Source organism: Manis javanica, chromosome 5, assembly GCF_040802235.1.
Source record: "Manis javanica isolate MJ-LG chromosome 5, MJ_LKY, whole genome shotgun sequence".
NCBI classification, from domain to species: Eukaryota; Metazoa; Chordata; class Mammalia; order Pholidota; family Manidae; genus Manis; species Manis javanica.
This window is the reverse complement of record NC_133160.1, coordinates 104,953,238-104,976,920: the sequence shown is the minus strand read 5'-3', so window position 1 is coordinate 104,976,920 and position 23,683 is coordinate 104,953,238. Positions and strand designations below refer to the sequence as shown.

Sequence of the window (23,683 nt, the reverse complement as noted above, 5' to 3'; positions counted from 1 at the left end):
TAGCCCCTACCAGCTTTAGTCTCCCTGGATTTGTGTGTTCTGTATCCAACTAGTAGAACAAATTAAATAACTAAATATTAAAATACTGTAATTATATTCATAGCAAAAACAAAAAAATAGACATTGATACAGTATAAATCTCACTGTTTTCAGGTAGATGGCATTAAATGGTAAAGATTAATTATATTATAAGCAGTTCTGACATGATCCAGTTTTACAACAAGGTTTATTATGTTACTTCTATACACTTTTTTCTTTTTTACCCTTTTTGAAAATAAGTTATAGTAGAACATTAGTGTCACCAAAGACACATACTAATTATGTTCTATGCAAAAGAAGCTAATTTGGGTTACATGCAAATATATTTCCATTCCTTGAGGCAGGGCCGTGTCCTGCAGGGCATAGATCGCCTGACCACCACTGCGATGCCGAGAAGGTGCTCTACGACCAACTGGCAGTCCCGACAGACTTTAGCAAGCAGCCTCATGACACGGGAACAACACTAAGGTGGTAAGTAACCACGTGCAAGATGCCCCAATATTCCCAGGGTGCCTTACAACGGGACTCTTATTCTCCCACACTGTTCCCTAAAGAAGGTCCATGTTATTTTGGTTACTAGCCTAGTTAAAGTAGAGATACTGCAGGCAACTTGAAAGAAAGAAAGGATATCAGGTACACAGGCTGGGTTTGAAAGGGGGAAAAAAAAAAGACCACAGATAATGTCTTTGAGGATTTAAAAAAACATATTTATAATCAATTGGTGAGCGATGTCAGACAAACCATAAGTAGTTCACTGAGTTAGTGGTTTAGTTTGAAGTCTCATGTTACAAGCAATTAAGTCCTTATTTAGAAAAAAAGGCCTTTACACCTATTTACAATATACAGTTACTTGCAAAGAAGTCAGATTTACAACCATTTTCTAAAAGCCTCTTTTTGCTGTTGTTGGTTTTTCCAAATAAGGATGAGTAGCTCTACAAAAATGAGACGCAAGAAAAGACAGTTAATAAGTGAGGATTTTCTCTTGGAGACAGCAATTGTTAACAGGGAGAATCAGAAATTGAAAATGTTGCTCCTACAAACCACCTCATATTCTTCTTGTGCTGTTCACCTGAATAGTGTCTGCCCCTCTACTGTACTCTACACCTGTTTATTCAATGATCCCTTTGAAATCAATCCTTCACACACGTGGTATGAAGAGATGTGTAAACAGAGCCTGTTCTGATGCCTTCCGCGCTGAGCAGTGACAGGGAATCAGGAAGGGCGTCTACAGACCACGGTCTCCCATCAGCCTGCTGACTTCAGCAATTCCGAGGCCCATCTTCAGAAGAACCCCTCTCGTGCTGTAAGTTGTAGTAACAGTTCTGACAAACACGTACTGGGGATGAGATTTTCAAGCGTTTGATTTCTGATTGGAACCGACTGCACCTAAAGGAAAGACAAAATCAAGCAGTTACAAGTCCTCTCCATGTCTTATCACTGTGCCGAGAAATACTCATTTGAAAACCAAATGGACCACACGGACAGCTTGCAGGGCAATGCCAAGGATCACGCTGGTTCATGTCACGTGGTGGACCAAGGACCAAAAGGAATGATATTATTTGTTTCAGTCCACAAAGAAAAGTAATTATTAGAGCAAGGCAAGCTATTTCTATGGCTGAAGAGAATTAAAAAGAAGTGCCGCTCTTCCTACAGGATGAAGCCCAGGGGTCTGACTGCCCAGTGGCCATTCTCCCTGTGCGGCCCATGCCCTGTGGGCCTGGGAGGCACGCCCAAGTCTTACTTGGAGCCTTTATCTCTTGGCAGAAGACAACTTACTACCCACTTAAAAGACACTCTCCTCACTATCAAGTTCCTTTGGGCTTTTAAACAGTGATCCACTCTTCAGTCATTTCTTAAAACAGGCAGTTTGGCTTTTCTGTCTGGTCCACACATTCTCATTTTCTATTTATCTTGACAGAATTCCTTGAAGTAGACTATATTTAAGAGATGCTCAAAGTATTTAGTAAGTATTCCTATTCCTGGAATAAAGCAGGGTGTGACCTTGGATATGGCACTTAATCACTTTAAGCTTGGCTTTTCACAAGACTGAAATAGAGTGGTCTATTTCCTCCATGAATCTACCAGGAAAAGTGTCCAGAAATAAATGAAGTGCTGCCAGCTTACAGGGCTTGAAGAGATGCTGTTGGGCTCTGAGGAGACCCCCAGGAGTGCTGACAAGCTCTCTCAGCACCTGGAGGGTCTGCATTTCAGGGCAGGGTGACAGCCTCCTGGACGGCTTCTTCGGTGCCTGCTCTATCCTAACCAAGCACTGTTTGGTAGGTTTTTCAAATAAAGCCTCCATCCAATGCCTGATAGCAGTGGATGATTTAAATAATTACTTATATTCAAACAATATTTTGAAAATAAAATGCTACAAAGAACAGATGTGTGCCAGGGTACATACGGTGGTACTGACTATCAGAAATTACTAGGTCACCAGATTCCACAGAATGGGCTTCACAAAGCATAGAACCATAAGACAGAGTGCTCTGCCAGCTCCACAGAAATTCCTCTAAGGACGGGCTGGCACCAACACTGTGGCTACCTCATCTTGAATCAGACATCCCAAGAGGAAATGTTTAAGACATTAACCTGAAAAAAAAATTAATAATTGTAACACCTTTTACTGAACACCTATACTGCCAGACTCTGCATTAGTACTTTATAAAACTCGTATACATGATTTCACTGAGTTCTCTCAACACCTCTGTGAGTATGAGGTATAATTACCCACATTTTACAGATGAGGAAACGGAAGCTCAGAGGATCAGTAAGTTGCCTGAGATGACACAATGGACAGCACCCAGTGAGCAAACGAGTGTAAACCCAAACACCACATCCTTTCCAGTAAGTCAATGCCCAGAAAACCTCAACAACTGGCTTAGAAACAGTTACACAATTCGTGTTTTCTGGAAAGCATCTCCATAGTAAGGCAGTACAAGTGCTGGGGACTGCTGCCTCTGGACCTTTCCTGTTTTCTGCCATGGAAAGTCTATAGGCCCCCTGTGTAAGACGGAGATGACATCCAGGTCAAAGGTGATGGGACAATGAGCTGACTTTTCATACGGGGGAAATAAAAAAGAGCCTGCCCCATACCATACCCATAATAAATTCCAAATGGATTTGGACCTAAAGACCTCAATGTGAAAAACAAAACTTCGAAACCTTTAAAGAAAATTAGAAAGGCTCTTTTTATGATCTCACGACAGGGGCAGATTTTTTTTAAGGTAGAAAAAAGCAGAAGTCATAATAAGTGATAAATGTGATATCAAAATTAAAAACTTGAGTGAGAAAAAAACATATGAAAAGTTAAAACACAAGTCACAGACTGGTGGAAGCTATGTGGCAAGACTTAACGACAAAGGATTAGAGCCCAGAATATACATAAAGAACTCAAGTAGGGAATAAAAAGACACAAAACCTAAGAAAAAAATGGCCCAAGTTACTACCCAAAAGGAAATTCAAACAGCCAATAAACAAAAGAAGTTCCACCTCACTAGCACTATAAGTTGAAAAAACAAAGGACTACTGCAAATGTGAAAACATTTCAAAATACCAAGTACAAATAAGAACTGGGAGGCCTGCATGTCTTGCTGGAGGTAGTGGAGGCTAACAATGCTGTTCTGGACAGTAATTTGGCAACATTCAGTTAAGCTCAAGAGCATGTGTATGACTGATTAATTCCATTGAGGTCTCTCCTCTGAAGAAACTCCACCTGATGAGTTAGAGAGCATTTATTAGCATGTGCATGGCAGCTAATAAATAATTGTTGATAGGGAATAAAATGGAAGAATCCCTTAAAAGTCCAGCACAAGGGAAGTAGATAAATTCTGATATATTCATATAAAATACGTGACAGCAATTAAAATGAAAATATTTGAATAGTTATTACATGGATGGATTTCAGAACCAATGCTGAGTAAACAAAGCGAGTTACAGATGGTGGACAGTACACTAACTGTAAAACTGCACACACACAAAGCTGTAGTACTGTGCATATGGGTGACCACACGCACTCAAAGTATAACATGGAGAAGAGATGGGGCTGGGAGGGCACAAAGAAGACTTCAAACAAATCTACGTTTTACAGGCAAAGATGAAACAGTATCACCCTCCCGTTCAGAGCCATGGGGGACTAGGTATTTCCGATGACTGTTTTTGTATTTTTCAATGCGACCGGAGTATTTCACAATTGCAATAAAAGAGAGGCAGTGGAGACTGGCTTACACTGAGCCAGAAGCCTGTGGCAGAGGCCCCAAGCACATCGGAGCCTCTGTGCCAAACCCACGGAAATAAAAGCTTGGAGCACATCTTACTTCTGGCAGAAGAGCTGCCCGCAGTTCCTGCAATGGTGCCGTCTTTCTGTCAGAGAAAAGCGCACCGAACAGCCCGAACAGCTGTCGCCGCCTTCATCCTTCACCCAGTGGTCAGCGGCAGAACGGCCCGGCTGGTCACTCACAGACCAGCTGAAAACTCGGCCTCGACTGTCACCAACCAGGATCCTACTGTGATCCCTGCAGAGACATGACACAGAGCCACCTCAGGGGAGGCCTCGGCACGGCCACGTGCGCACGAGCCGTCACTCTGGAGGGCCTCAGAGGGTTCCAGTGGGCGTGTGCGGTTGGGGGGGCGTGTGTACGAAGAGACCAAAACAGAACTGAGCCCAAATTTACACTTCCATCTCAAACTTCTCTGGATCAAAGACTGCCATATCTTTGAAGAACAAAGCTTTGTTTTAAATTTGGAATTAAAATGCACACACTGTCAGGTTTCTTCTTTGTGTTTGGGCCATGTAAGATAATGCAAATGAAACCTGTTTTCCCCCAAGACCTGCTGTGCGTGGGCGAAGTCAACGACTCCCTTGGGAAGAGGAGCAGGAGAAGGGCTGACACTCACTTGGAGACGCCCAGGGCGGTGATCTCTGCCGGGTGTGCGTTGTCCTTCCGATCGAAGGCGGTGTGCATAGTGAGCTTGCTCCTGAACACCAGCTGACGCTCCCACCGGTACCCTGGAATGGGAGAGGGCAAGGCAGGACACACTCAAGGGTGAGAAGCCACCATTTGGTAGGTGTATCCTAATTTATGGCGCTCTGAAAAGTTAAGGCGCTGCAACACGCAGTAGAGCAGCTTTTCCACTTCACCCACAAAGACAATATATAGAGGAGGGGAAATCTTCAATGCAAGAAGATATAATTTCTCCAACTGAGAACCTTGTTTCTAACTTCAACATAGTTACCCATAACACAGTTTTATTTATTTATCTGTAAGCAATAACTTGTCTGTTTTTCAAAAGATTTCATGACTTGTGAATGAATATGAAGTTTCTGGTTTGAGATGTTTCTCTTTTAAAAATTCCCCACATATTGCAAAGACCATTGTGGGACAGAATCTTTAAGTCCACTTCACACAAGAGGAAACTTAAGAGGCCTTCTCTGTGGGTGGTCCACGTGACAGGGATGGGCATGGGGAGAGCTAGAGTCCACCGCCTCCAACCCTCCATCCACAGGAGCAAGAAATAGACACCAGACTTCAAGTTACCAGGCTTCAATCGGCTGTAATTCCGCATTTCAATGGGACTGAGGTGGGGGTGGCTAAGGGGACCCTGCAGATGGGCTCTGGTCTGGCCCTCTGAATAGTTCACGAATATGAAGCCGTCTTTCTCATCCAGACTGAGCTGGTCAGACCAGCGCCTGGAGTCATCAGAGCCACTGTCAGTACACCAGACGGCTGTTGCTCGGCAAGAGGCTGCCCGGGGCCTGTGGCTGGTGCTGCTGGGCTGGCTGGGTGTCTCCTTGGGATCCTGGATAATGCTCTGCTCATCTGCTTCTGAATCGCTGCTGTCCTCGTCCTGGGCTTCGTGCCCTGGGTAATGCATTTGAAAATCAAGAAACACACACACGTACCATAGTTAGACCCAGCTTTGCCCCACTGGTATTTTAGTACTACCAGTTAAGATGTAATAGACATAGTATTTTATTCTAAATATGACAATAAAAGAAAAAAGTTGCCAGAATTTTCAGCTAGATTACATACAGTAAAAAAAGAGGTAGATACTCTGAGTTCATAGAATGCTTTGGCCAAAATCCTCAGCCTGGTCTTCATTCTTTCACAATCTGGCCCAAACCTGCCTTTGCGCATCTCTCCACCGGCCTCCTGCTCCCCACTACAGACAGCCCTCTCCACGCAGCCCTGCTCCTCCTCATGGCTAATTCTGCACGTGCTGTTAGACCTATGTAGACTCATCTTCTTATCTCTGTGTATTCTGATGTTACCTATCTTTCAGTGCACAGTTCAAACACTCCTTTCTTTAAAATCTTACTTGATTCCTGCAGCAGAAAGCTAATACTCCATTTCTTCTGAACCCCATTAACATTTGTATGCTTCTCATGTATTTGAAATTCTCACCCCAAACCATGACTTTTGGACATTCTTTCTACAAGACAGTGGCAGTGTGAGAGGGGACCCCAAGAAAGTGCCTTCCATAAAGTGGTCAATGTAAGTAACAACATATATGAATGAATTGCTCATGAACGTTTTAATTTAGGATTTTATTTTTCCCCCTTTTTGTCATTTTGTCTTTTTCCATCTTTGTTATTTTGCATTTCCTCACATCAACTCCCTACTTTGCAATAAAGTCTACTAGTGGGAAAATCTGTTAGAAATAAATGTATGTAACTGGAAAAAAGCAGAGAGACCAAGTACAAATTCGCAGGTACCAGCACACTATACATACATCATTTTTAGCAAGACAAACAATTTGTCTCTCTTCTACTCATTAACACTAGTAGTCTACGTGACTAATTTGAGTAAATTTTTTCCCCCAGCCCAATGGCTTACAATCATAAGCTTTAAGGTCTTCAAACAAGCAGACTTGGGAACAGCTCTGATTTCCAGTGAACCACTGGCTTCCCTTCCCTTTCACCCAGGCAACTGCTCTTAAGCTCTACCATCTCTGCTCTGTCCAAAGCCAATCTTTCCCTGTGAGCTACTTTCCCCTCCACCACTTCTGCCAGACTCTGTCCACAACACAAACATATATGGAGGAAAAAGACATACAGAAGTCTGTCTTCCCTGAATTTGAACCACTCATCTATCTCACTTACCCCATCTTCCACTGTTATTCATGTAAAAGCTTTGTTAAGGGAAGGGAAAGTGACCTACTTCTCACTGGACCACTTAATCAAATGTCTGACACATAATAGGTAAACTCAAATACTTACTGAACTGAACTGAATTTTTATGCCCCCAAACACCCAGATGGCCTTTTCAATGAACTGTAACTGACAATGTAGAAATTTATATGCATTAAAATAATACAAATATTAAAATGTCCTGCCCTTCAGCTCATCTGTTTTCTGGCAAAGAGTATAAACTACTTCAGCTTACAAAGAGAAGTGATTTGTGCCTTTCTGATAGTAAGCTTTTTCCCTTAGTAAGTCTCTCATATTGTCAAACTTACGGTGCATTCTCTGTGTGTAAAACGTTAACCACAATGAGATAATCCAAAGGTCAAACTTAAAAACACTGCTCCTTTCTGATAAATCTTTTTTCCCAATTTTTCTAAATCAAAATTGGGTAACTTCTCTGGAGACTAGCAACCCAAAGTGGGTCTCAGGCTGGTTCTATGATATTGATTCTAATAATTTTGTAAAGAAATAATCTATCTTTATATTCCACTGAAAAATTTGAAGTGCTTCACAACAGTTAACAGACCTCAGAGCACCAGGTTTCTGTTGGAATGAGCAGGCCCTTCCTGAGCAGACCCAGCTGGGGGCACTCGTCTGCCTCTGTGAAGTGTGCAAACACGATCAGCCACCTTGTCATCTAGCCTAAGCCTGCTGAGATATAGGTGGGACAAATGTGGGACTGAGGGCTGCCTCGTGTCCATACTGTGCCCTCCATATCTGCTTCTTACTTTAGAACTGAAGGCCCAAGCTTCTGGTACTTCAGAAAGCTAATCACTCTATTAACTAGGGGCAAGGGAAGCCGAGCATGGGACGGTAGCACACAGAGGGTTGCCCAGCGGACTAGAGGAAGGTTTGCAAGCTGGCCCTGCTACCTCCCCCAGCAGGCAACAGACTGCTTCTGCCAGCAACGCTCAACCTTGACCTACTGTTTATGTTGTTTGCTCTAAGTTTATTTGTGACTTACCAAAAAAAGGATATGAAAACCATGAAATAACTTTTTAGAAAGTATTAAATACCTATTTGTGCTTCTGGACAGTCTTCCTGCATTTCTAGGACTTCAACAGGCTCGGGAGCTGGTGTTTCAGGAACTTGCAAAAATTCCATTCTCCAAAACTGAATTTAAGTAAATATAAAAAACCCAAACAAACAGTTAAACAGCTTTCAGAAACAATTTACATGGTACTGGATAAAGAGGGACTTTTGGGGTTAAATAGATAACTTAGTTTCTATTATTGCGCTGAGGTAGATTTCCCTGTATCTTCAAAAATGAGGCAGGAGACTGTCTACACATAACAGTGCTTCCCCAACTGTGTTCCATGAGATGTTAACGGGTGTTCCACGGTGGAGGGAAAAGGCTGTGGTCAAGTTTGAAAAACACAGCTCAACTAAGTACATTTTTTGTATCCTACAAAAGCCTCTCGGAGCCTGGTGTATATGCTCTAAACCTCCCAGAAGGCACACAGTAAGCGGGATCCCCAGTGGATTTGGCTGTGAGGTTTTCAGTGACATCTCACAGATGGACTGATCTGAAGTGCTGCTCAGGTACAGCAGCCTTGGGTACAGCCTCATGGTCACTCAGCCTACAACTGCGACCGTTAGGGCAGCAATTAGCTGCTCTCTGCTTTTGCATTTTGTTTTGCTGACCCTTTCTTTAATTTTACTTTTAGCTGTAAAATGGGTTTAAAAACTTTTTATATTGTATAATTGACATATTGTATTAGTTTCATATATACAACATGGCAATTCAACATTTATATACATTACAAAATGCTCACCATGATAACTAGAGCTACCACCTTCACCATACAAAGTTATTACAATATTACTGACTATATTTCTTAAGCTGTACTTTTTATCCCTGTGACTTAATTCATTTTGTAACTGGTAGTTTGTACCTCTATATCCCGTTCACGTATTTCTCCAACCCCATACTCCCATTCTCTCTGGCAATCACCAGTATTTATGAGTCTATTTCTGGGGTCTTGTTCTTTTGTTTTTTAGATTCCATCTGTGAGTGAAATCATATGGTACTTCTTTCTCAGACTTATCTTACTTAGCAGAATACCTTCTATGTCCATCTATGTAGTTGCAAATGGTGAGCCTTCATTCTTTTTTATGGCAGAGTAACATTACACTATATAGATGAACCACATCTTTATCCATTCATCTATCGATGGACACTTAATGCTGCTTCCTTATCTTGACTATTTTAAATAGTGCTGCAATAAACAGGGGTGCATAAATCTTTTCAAATTACTTTGTTTTCTTTAGGTAATTCCCAGAAGTGGAATTACTGGGCTGTATGGTTTTCCTACTTTTAATTTTTCAGGAGCCTCCATACTGCTTTCCACAGTAGCTGCCCCAACTGACATTCCCACCAATAGTGCAGAAGGGTTCCCCCTTTCTCCATGTCCTTATCAACACTTTTTTTTTCATCATTAATCTACAATTACATGAGCAACATTATGGTTACTAGACTCCCCCCATCATCAAGTCCCCACCACATATCCCATTACAGCCTTATCATCACTTTTTTTTTGTATTTTTGACATTAGCCATTCTGATAGGTGTGAGGTGATATTCCATTGTGGTTTGATTCGCATTTCCACGATGATTAATGGCACTGAGCATCTTTTAATGTATCTGTTGTCTATCTATATGCCTTCTTTTGGAAAAGTATCTACTCAGGTTGTCTGTGAGTTACTACTCTCTGCTTTTACAAAGAGCACAGTTAAAGAAAACAGGCACAGAGAAAAATCTCCTGAGAGAGAAAAATGAAATATCTGAAAACCCTACAAAGGTAAATGTTCTGTGGATTCTATTTTCTGCAGAAGCCCAACACATAAAAAAACTAAGAAATGGATAAACTCTCTAGGATTCAAGTGAAATTATCTAGGATTCTAGACAGGGAATGGATGACCTGAGGCCTCTGGAAGTATTTTCTAGTTCTGTGAATCTTTGCAGAGAAGAGACGGTCCCTGTTTTCCCTATAAAGACATCTGATGAGCTGAAAAGCCAGTACTTTTACAATTTACACTTTTAGCAGTCCTCGTGTGATACAGGAATCGCCTTTGGGTAATCTTCTGTGTTATGCTTTCAAATGGTCAGCTGCACTAACAGATCTACTTAATGGGAATAAAAGCAGCTGAGTCCCTAACATTCCCATCCATGTCTGACACAGTGACCAAGGCTTGTTTGGCTCTGAGTGACAGTTTGTAAATAATATTATAATCTGTTCCGGTATTTTCAGCTGTGGAAGTTGAAGTTGAACTGAGCTTCATGTTTCAGGTGAACTGACGCAGCAAACACCTAAGGCGTTTCCTCCCAGCTGACTTACCCGGACCACGCCATCTGAGTGTCCTGTTACTATGACGTTCTGCGTATCCCATTCGTTCATCTCTGACACACAGCAGCAGATGATCTGTTGGCTCCTACCTGTGAATGTGTTTACACTCACGATAGGGTTCCCATTGATGCTCCACACATGGATGTAAGTGCCAGCACAGGACACAATGTCCCCCTGTGAATGGAAGGAAAACTCTTCACACTTGTTGCTCCCTTCCTATCACAGTCCTTTTTCAGAAACAAATTCTATGCTTGGCTTGATATCAAAAACCTTAGTCATTCAACTAGCCACTGGGTACGTTCTGAGGTAGCCTGGAATTCAGTGCTTGCTGACTCAAAAAAATACCCTTGACAGAGGCCTCTTAAAGAATTCAAAGTTGAGTGGATGCTGTGGCCAAGGTGATCTCAAGTGAAAACAAAGGCAAGAGCACTTCTACTCTCAGTTTGTTCCCCAGAACACTGCTTAGTGATGTTTTTCCCTGTCAAAGTCATCTGCAATCTAAGGAGAAGAGCAACTACTCTTCTACCTCCCACTGTTTACAAAATCTACTTATACCTTTCATTTGGAGGCAGGAATCTATCTCCATTTAGTTTTACAAAATGAGTCTGACTACCAACATCACATGGTAGAAGAGAAATCTTTCAGTCAAGACACAGTTGTCTCTCTCTCTTCAATAAATGAAAAGAGAACCTTGGTAACAATATGTCCTTTTTGAAAATTTGTATTCACAGCAGTAGGGGGAATGAAGAAAAAAGAAAACTGGTATATTGGTCACTCCTTGGCCAACTGAATAAACCTTAAGACGCCCTGTGCTGATAACTCACACTTCCACAAGTTCCAAAGACAGAAAAGAACAAGCTTCTCCCTCAAGTTCTACCAGGTCGGGCTCTACCCAACCTGGTAAGAATACACCCACTGTTGTTAGAGGAATTAAGATACTTTCAATAGAATCTACTGAGTGACAGCTGGTGGGACAGACACTTTGACATTTCACTTCACACTCAGAATCACCTGTGAGATCAGCTATGACTAGCCCTGCCTCATACAGGATGAAACTAAGGCACAAAGAGCTTAAGTACCTGGCGTAATATCAAGAAGATGTGAACCCAGTTCTTTCTGGCCCCAAAGTTTACACACCATTCCATGCCACCGCTCCTTTCCCTCAGCCTGACTGCCGTGATGGTGGTACTGTCTTTAGGAATGACCTAGTGAATTTTAGCATAGCCATCAGGCAGACAAGAAATTATAGTAACTGGAAGATGATCATCAAACACAGAGGGAAACTAGAAGCTGAACAGCAGCACCAATTCAAGAAAGAAGCTACGGGGAAGGCAGAGGCGGCCTGATAAAGGGCCTGGGGCTTTTCCACACCACTGCCTGTGCCGATCTTGCTCCTGTTCTCTTCCCTCTGCTCTTCTACCAAGATGGCAAGAACCACACCAAAACACAAACACAAATAATACTGAGCAAAGCACTGCTGTGACCACCTGTCAGCCACTGAACCACCTCTGATGATGTCAGCAGCGGAGCTTTAAGCTGCTCCATGCTGCATGACGGCAGACTTGCTCCAGTTACTCCTCGGTGCCTCAACTAGAGTGCGTTAGAGCAAACCCTGTGGTTACGAGGGCTGAGCAGCAAGAGGAGGAATTAAGGGCAGCTGCAAAGCAGCTTAAGCCCAAAATGTACACTGAAGTAAAGTTGACTTGATATTGGCTATAAAAATACAACAGAAATAGGAATCTTTTCCTGAGTTTAGAGCTTACAAATGCATCTTAAAAAGGAAAAAGGAAACACTGCTGCAGTGTTTGCAGCAGCTGCGGCAATCCAGTGGGCGTGCGGTCACTCGCTGAACACCCACTGGGGAGAAAACTCTCCGTAGTTAGTTAAGAACCACCTCAAAACAAAGTGCTTGAAATAGTTCAGGTAAAGGACTGGACTTGGAGCATCACTGCCTGATCAGAGTGGTTCTGCTGCACTGACATTTTCATAAAGCTCTTAGGAATAAACGTTTGCAGGACCAACCAACAGGGTTTTTCTAAAAACACTGTAAACCTCTCAAATACACCCAGAGTGATTTGACTCTCTTACCCCTACTTACTGCCAACTCTGATCACTCCTACTCCTATCAGACGCTCCAGTGCGATTCACAAGAACTGATTTTCTCTTTTTCCTTTTACTGCGACTACAAGCATTTAATTAAAGCATAGTGCTTAGTATCTTCTGGTAGAAATTAAAGACGTAGCAACTCTCAAAAGGAAAGCTGTGTAGGTGATGATAGGATGGGGCTGGAACTACTCAGTGTCATGTGGCTGACTCTGAGCAGGGCTAAAGGTAAGGGTGGGAGTAGTATGTATAGCTAAGCAGTGATGGGGTGAGGGAGGGGCATGTTTTGGTTGATTTGCAAGACAGATCTGCACATGTGGGCTTCCTCAGTCTATGAAAGTGATGCCTGGTTCCTTGGACACAGAGATCTGTCTTCGTAAACCTACCCTTAGCTTGCCTGCACACTAAAAGGCATTAGCAATGATTACCTTCCCATTGCCCCACTTCAGGTGGGCTGGGTCTGCAGAGGGGCTCCTAGGCCTGTGCATTTATTTTATGATAAATTTTTATTTTATGAGACTTTTTTAATGTACTTATATATAAAATATTTATTTATGAGAAGAGATATCATTTGATAATTTCGGTATCTTTTTTGAAAATAATTCTATAATAATTTTTCTCGTTTGTGTACCCAAATGTTGCTTTTCATTTTACATAATAGTTTGAATATATTTATAAAAATTTCAACACAATTTTAACATTCTGAACAGGTCCTACAAATGTGTTTTTAAAAAAGCCTATTCTAGAATTTTTGTTTTCAACAAAGTCTTGTTCTTTAATGTATGCAGCAATGAATGGATTTTAAGACAAAATTGCTCTCCAGATTACAAACTTCAATATCCATTTGCTTTTGCAAACAACATATAAATCAAGGAAAATGTAGTAGCTTTTATAAAACAAGTGCCTATCAACTTAGAAGACAGAGTCACTTTTTATTTACATTAGCCAAAACTACTTGTTTTCCTAAACATAAACCAAGTAGACAACTGATGACTTACTGTTAATTCATTGATACAAAGAGCAGAAACTGGAGCTCGGTGGCCTCGGAGCTGGGTTAGAAACGACAGTTTGTTCAGATCCCAAATGATACAGGTTCGGTCACGAGACCCGCTGACGATTATGTGATAGGCTAACGATGCTGTGGCACAGGTGACAGTGTCAGTGTGGCCAAGTAAGGCCTAGAAAGGAGAACAGAGAAACCAGGCTGGTCACAGGGACAGAGCTGCGGGAGGGATCCCTGAAGGTCGCGTGCACTGGGAGGTGACAGCAGCGCAGGGAAGGCGCAAGTGCGTGAGCAGGGCGGTCTGCCATCTTCCTTCTCCTCTCGCCCACTCTCCGAGCCTCATCCCACAGGGAGGAGAGAGAAGTCTAGGGGGGGCCTCTGGAGGCTCTACTCTCCATTTTTACATTACTTCGTTCCTGGACTTGTTCATTCCTTAGAAGGCAGGCAGAATAGCACTGCGACTCAGTGTGGGTTTCTCCAGGCCATTTTCACATGGGCGTGTATCAGTTATGGTCCCCAAAGCACAGATTTTAAACTCCGCATCAATTCTTTCATGCCATGAACTATTAGTCTTAAGAAACTACAACTGAGTCAATTTTTAAAAAACAAACAAACTGTGAGGACTATGGTCCTTCCTAGAGGAAATAGGTTCTTATGTGTCTTATGTGTCTGCTGAGCTGTTAATGAACTGGAGGCACCTGGGCATCTGCTGCACCCACGAGGAACAAAAACTTTTATGGTAAATTCACTCACAAACTAGAATAAGAACTCTTCCCTTTTGCTGGAATATGAAGAGAAACAGGATCCAAAGAAATGGCAATGTGGGAAAACACGTATTTTGAAGAAAAAGATTCAGATTCTGTTAGGAGTCTAAAATAATGAATTGGCTTAAAATTTTGGTTATACAGGTATCCTTATTGTATGCTTAGCAAATCCCGGAGGGTTTTTAATAAGTGTTTTAAGTAAGAAGCGATTTTACTGAGGGTTATGACACACTAGCTTCAAAGCCTATTTTCTAAATTAAAAACATTATAAGCAGGAGAGTTTGGATCAACAAACTACACTGTCAACACTGCACCTGCTCTTCGGTACTGTATCTTTTTATGTGGTTTGTCTTTAGCTCCAGCAACCAGTGAAGTTCTGGCCTACAGAGATGGCTGATGGTGTTAAGTACAAGGGGTCCCATTTTTTCCACACATAGTTAAGACACCACTGTTTGAATTTGGCTTTAAAATAGCTTTGGAGTCACACAGGACTAAATTTACATCCTTGATTTTCCAAGTGTGACTTGGGCATTTGTCTTAACTACTCTAAGCTTTGTTTTATTTTTCAGGTACAAAAAGGGCTAATCACTACCTTGCAGGATTGGATTGGAGTTTTACATTTATAAACACCCAGCACAGTGGGTGTTCAATAAATGGTAGATATTATGATACAAATTAAAAAACAGATGTATATGCCATTAAATAAAAAACTTTATGGTAAATTCACTCACAAATCAAATATTAAAAGTTGATAGCCTAATTATAAAAGGAATCTTGCTTTAAGTAAAAATTTATAATAGTCAGTACAAAGTGATCAAAAGTACATATTCTACTGAATACATTCATGAGTTTTTTATGTCCTTAAGGGAAAAATGAAACTATCAAAGATTTAGTGAAAAGAAATTAGTTGAATCAATAGCAAATACAATTTTGTTTGCAAAAGTTCTATTTACATATAACTTCTGAGAAATACTTAATATATTAAAATATATATTATCTAAAATATATACTAAAAACATATACTTCAGCTTGCTTCAAATATTAAAAACAGACCAGCTTAGATCACTTTTAGAAATAGTGTCTTCTGATTTCATTCCCTTTTTTTTTTCCAGACCATAAAAAGAACATATATTTTGGTTTTGGCCATTATGTCTATATTACCCTGGAATTATGGAAGCTTTTTAGTTTCTCTAGAGTGTAGGCCGTGGAGACGGAACACATCCCTCCTCCATATGCTCTGTTACCTGTTTGAGGGTGAGGGCCTTCGCCTTCTCCTTGGAGGTGCCCATCTCCCACACACACACCACTGTGCTTGTTCCACCCGTGATGACCAATTTGGGGTTGGGGCAGATTGCACAGAGAATCTGGCCCCACTCAGACAAACATTCGTAAACAACCACTGCCTGTAGAATGAAACAGATGTAAGACACACACGCCGCCAAGTACTACAAACTCGTGAAACACAAGGAGCATATTGAGTGAGGGGAAGCCTCTCTGCAGGCACATCGCCGGCAAACACCCCTGGACATCCTGGGCTGGTTTCACTTTAGCAACATTTCTGCTGGGGCTCTCCTCTGGACAACCCTCTACAGCCTTCCAACTCTAGTTACTGCTAAGCACTGTAATGAAAAGGGCTTTGCTCATAATGGGGTGGGTCTCAAGTTTCCCCAGTCTGGGGAAAATGCTGTTCAGATGGTGTGATATTATGTAAACGCAGGTGATAACCTGGTAAAAGGATGTGTCTGCTGTACCAGTCAGAATGTAGAAGGAAAGCATCACAGACACCGTCTACGAGAATGTTAACTAAACAGAACTGTTAACAGTGTAACACCCAGACTTGCACAGACTACACGCCTAAGGCATCCAGGAAGGGACTGTCAGAGGGCAAACGCAGGACACTAAAGGACCACTACAATCTGCCTCTCCATGAGACATGTACAGACTCTGTTGCTTGGGGAGGGGGGTGACAGGTTTTCTCCAGCCACTTGAGAATACTGACATGCTAAGTGGGCCAGATGTGACTCACCAAAAGGAGGCTCTTTTGGTTGGCAGAAATGCTGAATACCTGCTGGTTAAAGCCTTCTGGAGGAATTCTTTGAGCGGGAAGGAAACTGCCAGCCCCTGGGATACAACTTCCCAAAGGAAGCCTGTTCCGCAGGAACATGCCTTGTGCACTCGCTACTTCACCCGGATGTGATGCAGGGACGCCCTACTTCCACTGGGCTGGGGAGGAACAGCCGGCAAGCCCCTGGCCTGGACTTACCCACCCCCATTAAGCAGGATAAGATGGGACTGAGTGAGTGAGCAAGAAATAGTGCAAACCTTGTCTGACTCGTAGGTTCCCAGCCGGCAGCTGAGGTCTGCATAGCCCCAAGCCAAAGTTTTGTTCCAGGTTGGTGGGATGAGAACCTTATTCTGTTCGACTGCAAGAATGCCTTTGTCTGTGCACACTATCTGTCCCACAGGCTCTTTGAGCTCTATGAAAAACAAATCAACACCTTTAGAATATGGACAGGTAACATGAACTTCATTATCCCACAGTGGATGGTGAGGTAATCTCCAGTGTTCATACAAATCAAGCACGCTGACACCTACATGAAGACAAATTGACCTTAGAGGTAGAGCCTGGCTTTTGAGTCTCTTGCAGGACCTGCGGGGTGGATGCTGACCCTGACCGCTGTTCTGCGGGGCTTCCTGCCGTCTGGACACTCGTGGGTTTGGCTCCCAGCGAGCAAGCCTGCTTTCTTGATCATGAGGATGAGCACACTGTGACCTGCGATGCTCCCCAGGATGCCACACAAAGACCTGCCATCAATCCAGGCCTTGAGCACATCCTAAGTTGTACCCAGTCCTCAGACGTCCTAGAGGAAGGCCATGACATTCCCCAAGAGCCCAGAAATCTGCTGATCACACCAGTGCTCCAGTGCTGGGCAGTGACCAAAGTGGCACAGGGCAGGGCCTATGTAATGAAGCAAAATGGCATAGAGGTGGTAGCCAATCCAATTAGACTTTGACACTACACTTTTTGGATTTAAATGACAACTTCAAAACTTTGTAAAACATTTTTTCACTCTAAAGGGAAAAAAAATCTACTTGAAAAAGTACCTTTAGATAACTCATGTTAACAGTTAAAAGACGTCCTGAGTTGGCATATTAAAAATGCAGTCTTCTTATGGCTATTTCCAAATTGGCAGAACCTATATATGTGAAGACAACAGAAGTTTTTCTACATAATTAATATAAAGTTGAGCTATAAGATTGGTATATTGGAGTTTTCACTATGTTAGCAAGAAGAAGAAACTGGTTTGGTTCCTTCTAATGAAAAATTCAACAGGCCAAAAAAAGAAAGCGAAAGAAACAGGACGAAAATCTAACAAGTATTTGGTGATTTATCACAGAAAGTCTAACACTATAAATTACAGTACTGTTCAAGAGCAAATATGTTATTGCTAAACTAGGATTATTAAACAGTCCCACAGAATCATGAATCAAAAGCTTATTTCCTCTCATCTTACCCTTGACAGGTGTGAGAGAAGGCCTCAAGTTGTCTAGATGATGGAAAAAGATCTTGTCACTTGTAGATCCTGGCAGGACAGAGACTCCTGCATTGTCTCCGTTGAGTCGACTCCTTACTCGCTTTGGTGGGTGAGGCTTTTTAAATAACTGGTATGAGAGAAGGTGACACATTTTATAATGAAAGCTAACATTTATTAAGCCCTTTATAGTATGTGCCAATATTATGTTGTTATTTCATTTAAACTTCACAACAACCATGAGGTACTGTATTACCACATTTGACATCTGAGGAAAGGAATTTAAAGAGGCTCAGAAGGTTGCCCGAGATCTCAGACCGCAGGAAGTAGGGACAGAGCTATGACCCTAAAAATCTGGATTCACATCATGGTCTATGCTGCTCTGATTTCATGATAACTGTTTAAAAGTAAGCCACTCTAACTCAAACTGTAGTCGACTGACAATTATTTCCAATGATGTTCAAAAATTCATTAGTTCTTTATAGCCTGACACTTTTCTGTGCCACTGAGGGCAGGCAGGCATTCTCTCTAATTGGCCTATTTCTGGCTTCAACCTGGCCTTTCTCTGTGCCACTTCATTTTGGTGTCTTTTAGGTGCTACTAATTTGCAAAAACTGTCAACACTGTTGCCTTCTTTTATGCAAAACTGTAAAGGAGAAAAAGGAAGTGCAACCTTTTCTACAGGATTAAAATGAAACAATGTACATTTAAGATTATTATTTTTCAAATACTATATAGTTCTTCAAATTAGGCATAGAGTCACTTCTGTTGGAAAACTGGTATTCAAGGGAAGATCTTTAGAAAACTTTAGATGAAATGAAATTTAAGATGACTGCAACACCATCACACTCTGAATTTGACATTCTGGATTTCTAGGAGAAAAAAATGCTTTCTATAGAGAAATATATATATTTTTTAGGCACCCAAACCTTTAAATATATTGTTCTTATTTTATCTACATGCAGGGGCAAAGAGTCAGAGTTCTTTTATTTTTTATAAATGTTAACAATGACACAGACTCTGAAGTTGTATAAAAAGGTCCATATGCTTTAGAGCATGTTTATGAATGAACATTTATTGTCGAACTTTTATATGAGGACCTAAGGTGGAATCCTATGCCTGGACAGATGTATAAAGATGAATGGAAATGGTGATCATAAAACCTAGATTTTCTAGGATGGCTACACAGTTCACCCTTGAATAACATGTGTTTGAACTGCGAGGGTCCACTTACACACACATTTTTTTCAATAATTACATTTGATAATTTTTTGGATATTTGCAACAGTTTGAAAAAAACATTTTTTCTAGCTTACTTCGTGGGAAGAATATAGTATAATGCATATAACATATAAAATACATGTTAATCAACTACTTACGTTATGATAAGGCTTCCAGTCAACAATGAGCTATTAGTAGTCAGGGAGTCAAAAGTTATATGTAAATTTTAGACTGCACGGGCCGTCAGCGCCCTTAAACTCCTGAATTGTTCAATGATCAAATGTACTTGGAAGTACTACTAGTAACTGGAAGGTCTGGGAAGTGTCGGCATCCACTGTTAGCTCCCAGGCCAAAAAGTGGAATAAAAATCCCGTGACAGTGCATGTCTTGATCTTTTTGTTCAGAATATTTGTGTCAGAGTTCAAAACAGTTTCCTGTGCTTGTAACCCTCAGAAAAAAGAAAAGGTTTAACTACGATTCTTCAGCTATGATCAGTTTATCACAAGCACTTTGCTTTAAAAGTGGATATGGCTCTTCCCTTGGCAGACAGACTGCAGTGTGAGTGCTGCTGTTACAGGCCACCCCACCAGCATGGCTTCCCCATGGAAAGGCTGGGCCATTGTTCTGTGTGCTCCCAACCTGCACGCCTGCAAACCTACGGAAAAGGAGTCCAGGAGAGAGCTCTGAAGCAGGAGCAGACAAGGACAGCTAGGGCCAAAGCACAGAGCCCACAGCACTGGGAAGGTGAGTGGTTTGAATGGACCAGCAAAGCATGCCTCCTCCATACTGCCCTGGTCACTCCTGGCAGGCCCTGGACGTGGGGATGAAAGAAAGGCTGGTGCCACTTCACCAAGCATGCTCATGACTAGCAGTGAGAAACTACAGCATCTGGGTGCTCAGAGGCTGAGCTGCTGGCTTTCCTCTCCAATGCCAAGACGTTCGTTAGACAGCTAGCGCAGGACTGGCTTCAGGCATTCCCGTGGCATGTATGCTCCCTTCACAGCAGTTCCACCCACAGCAATAATCCAGTCCAACCTCCACTGTCTGTTCCCTGAACCACTGTAAGAGCTTCCTGGATAGACTCCTGCTCCCAATTTGGCTCCCCTACAGTGTGTGCCTGTATGAGACTAAAGACAGAATGGTCTTCAGAATCTAAACATGAACATGTCATTTCTCTGCTTAAACTGAGCCCTGGCTTCCCAACGGCCATGGGACAAAACCCCATCTCTGTGTATTCTGTGGCCCCCGAGAACCCATCTGCTTCCCTGACTGTGCTCTTCTTCTCGTCCTCCTGCCAGGTCTCTGCAGACACAGGAAAGCATGTAAGGTAAAATACTCTTTTTAAAAAGAGCCATAATCTAGGAACTTGGACATAGTCCTTCATTAAAAACTTAGTCTAAACTTAGTTATTATATGATCATTCATAACCCACAGAAATATTACAGAGTTTAAAAAATGAAGAGATCATTAGTGGTAACAAAAGAACATCCATACCTGTTTAGGGATCTGACCAAAGTTATTAATGAACCCTATGGTGGCTGTCTCCTTTAGTGGGTCATTTATGTTGTAGATATCCACTTGACCCTCATAAAAAAGATGATGGAAGACATTTACAGCTTCTACTGCAGCAGGGCCTTGCTGTTTATAGCCAAAGATTAAGTCAATCCACTCATGCAAATGGGCACTCACATAATCACATTCCAAAGCCTGTAATTTCAAAAGACAGGTTCAGTTATAGACTAACTTTTATTACTTCTTCAGAAAGTAAAAGAATTGGCCAGTGGTCAAGAGAAACTAGAACAACTAAAAGTCATAAAACAATATTAGTAACTTGAAAAAACAAGGGATATATTGTTCAAGGTCTTCTCTTTGTATCGTGGGTGATGACCCAGGGAGATCTAATCCCAGCTGCAGAGGGCACTCCCATTACCTCGCGGTGGACTCTGATGAATTCTCGTGGGTCTCCTTTTGCCCAAGGTGGGAGGATGACATCTCCAAGCTTGGTGCCATTTTGTTTACAGCCTGTGTAATTGGATACAAAAAGAAAAGGAAAGGATGGGATAAATGGTAGCTTCACATTAAACTAACATAGAAATAGTGGGTTAGATTCATTACCAGAACTATGAAATTTTATCACCAGAAAGGACCCTCGGAGGTCATCTGCTCTGGTATTTCCTTAAGACTGCTCCTTAGAGAATTCCCTCAGAGAGACTAGTAAATGTCAGCAGAACTGAGAGGCCCCCACTGTCAAATCAACTTAGGAAAATGCTGAGTTATGTAAATTTAAATACCTTTCTTCCTACAAGATTCCTCGGAGGCTCTGCCCCTCTCTAGAAGGGATATTAGACCAATCCTTCTGAAATTTAATTGATCACAGGATTCCTTTTTAGGGAAACATTCTGTGGGGCTAGTGTTTTGTTTGGAAAAAACACTCAAATTCAATCCCCTCAGGACTGCTCATTTACCATTTCTCTAAAATCTTCTTTCATTTAGATTTTTCAGAATGCTTAAGGCTTGGTGAGTCATGAGCAGGTAACCAGTACTGAACTTCCTGTCTTCATGTTTTGGCATAATTTTGCCACTCACATCAAGGAAGTACTGAAGGTTGCCTACCTCCTTGGTCATTTTCAGTGTGAACACTATCTTAGGAGGAAATGAGAAGTACCACAGTCTCATAGAGATACCTGTAATACACATGCCTTCTTGTATTTCCGAATTTTAAATTCTTAAGAGATTTCTGTAGAACTGACATACATTTTGCTATAAGGATTCTCATTAAAAAGATAAAATCTGAAACATAACTTTTTGCTGTTGGTATATCATTTAACAGGAAAAACCCTTGGAAAGGTGTGGGGACTACCTGGCAGAAACAATTCATATCAAGTGGTATTTATTCCATGTAATTTGCAATTCTGAGTCATAGCCAGATAATTTCTAACATATTAAAGAAGCCATCACCTAGGAAATCTATCCACAACAAAACACATTAAATGGGACTGGCATCTGATAAAACAGGTTCTTCTTCTTTTTTTAATGTAACAACAAAAAGTTAACTTCAGCTTATACTTTTCCTAGGCACAAACCAGACAATCATTGTAAAAAGATGACTCTATAAACAGTAATGCTGACTCACTAGCTTAATAGAAGTTGGCTAAATAAACAGTTGTATTAAGAATTTTCATGTCTATTTCAAGTGCAACTGTTCAAATTTTAGAGGACACAAAGGCAATTCTAAGTGAGGGCTGATAAAAATATTTCCCTAAAAAATCTTGTTTTCATCGTTATTTGATTGCTTATTTATAATGTGTATTAAGTGATAGACACAAAAAGTAGTTTACTATTTAAAGGAATGTTTTGACTTGGATGGAAAAATTACCCTATGACTTAAGAAAAAAAAATAGCCCCTCCCACCCTTTCACAGCTCACTCCAATCCCCTTGAAATGCCCTTGAGGCTTAATTATTTTTATAAGAAGCAAGTAATAATCCCCAGACTACCTGAGATATAATCAACTTAAAAAATTTTTGCTCATACTCCCTAAATATCTGTAATATGATTTTATTTTATCAGCACTATTTGCAATTTTAAATGTCATTTAAAGGGAACAGTCCATAGAAAACCCTGGGTCTGATTGAGATCCCCTGCAGCTCCCCTTCATGTATAGCCAAGGCTGTAAAGACCAGAAGACCAAGGGGGTATGTTACTTACTGCAGACACAGGATAAAAACCCAAGTGCTTTTTCTTTCACATCATTTACTATCTTTTCCATATGGAGAGCCACAGCGCTTTTTGTTTTATTTTTTTAACTTAAATTCAATTTACTTAACATAAAATCAGCCATTTTAAAGTGAACAATTTAGTGGCACTTAGTACATTCACAATGTTGTGCAATCACCACCTCTATCTAGTCCTAAAACATTTTCACTACCAAGAGAGAAATCTTGTACCCATTAAACAGACAATAATCATTCCTCTTGCCCCCAGTCCCTGAGAACCAGCAATTTGTACTCTGTGTCTGTTACCTATTCGGGACAGTCCATATAAATGACATTATACATTCTGTGATGTCGTGTGTCTGGCTTCTGTTGCTGAGCATACTGTTTGTGAGAATCATCCATGCTGTAGCACTTATCAGTATTTCAGACTTCGTACAGCTGAATAATATTCCATCATATGTATGTTCCACAAGGTACCCACTGATAAACATATGTATTGTTTCTATCACTTGGCTAGTGTGAATTATACTTCTATGAACACGTGTGCACGTGTTCTTGCTTGAGTCCCTTTTCAGCTCTTTTAGACATATACCTCAGTGTGGAAATGCTAGGTCATATGGTAATTCTATGTTTAACTTTCTGAGGAACCATCAAACTGCATTCCACAGCAGCTGAACCATTTTATATTCCCACCTTCAATATACGAGAGTTCTTTCTCCACATTCCCACTATTCCTTATGATTTTGTTTGTGTGAGTTTTCATTTTTTTATTA

General features: G+C 41.3%; 1 protein-coding gene across 9 annotated transcripts in view; it reads right to left on the bottom strand.

Moving 5' to 3' along the window:
* Positions 1 to 207: 207 nt before the first annotated feature.
* Positions 208 to 23,683, bottom strand: part of WDFY3 (WD repeat and FYVE domain containing 3) — a 281,845-nt gene continuing 258,369 nt past the window's right edge. For all 9 annotated transcript variants that reach the window (XM_073237349.1, XM_073237354.1, XM_073237353.1 and 6 more), the window contains 12 exons: positions 21,126 to 21,217; positions 20,690 to 20,902; positions 17,957 to 18,104; positions 16,764 to 16,918; positions 15,686 to 15,844; positions 13,673 to 13,852; positions 10,563 to 10,745; positions 8,242 to 8,338; positions 5,577 to 5,900; positions 4,936 to 5,047; positions 4,356 to 4,553; positions 208 to 1,425 (listed from right to left, as the gene is read on the bottom strand). In XM_073237349.1, coding sequence (XP_073093450.1) covers positions 1,299 to 1,425; positions 4,356 to 4,553; positions 4,936 to 5,047; positions 5,577 to 5,900; positions 8,242 to 8,338; positions 10,563 to 10,745; positions 13,673 to 13,852; positions 15,686 to 15,844; positions 16,764 to 16,918; positions 17,957 to 18,104; positions 20,690 to 20,902; positions 21,126 to 21,217 — 1,988 coding nt within the window. In that variant the 3' untranslated portion in view covers positions 208 to 1,298. The remainder of the gene's footprint in view (positions 1,426 to 4,355; positions 4,554 to 4,935; positions 5,048 to 5,576; positions 5,901 to 8,241; positions 8,339 to 10,562; positions 10,746 to 13,672; positions 13,853 to 15,685; positions 15,845 to 16,763; positions 16,919 to 17,956; positions 18,105 to 20,689; positions 20,903 to 21,125; positions 21,218 to 23,683) is intronic.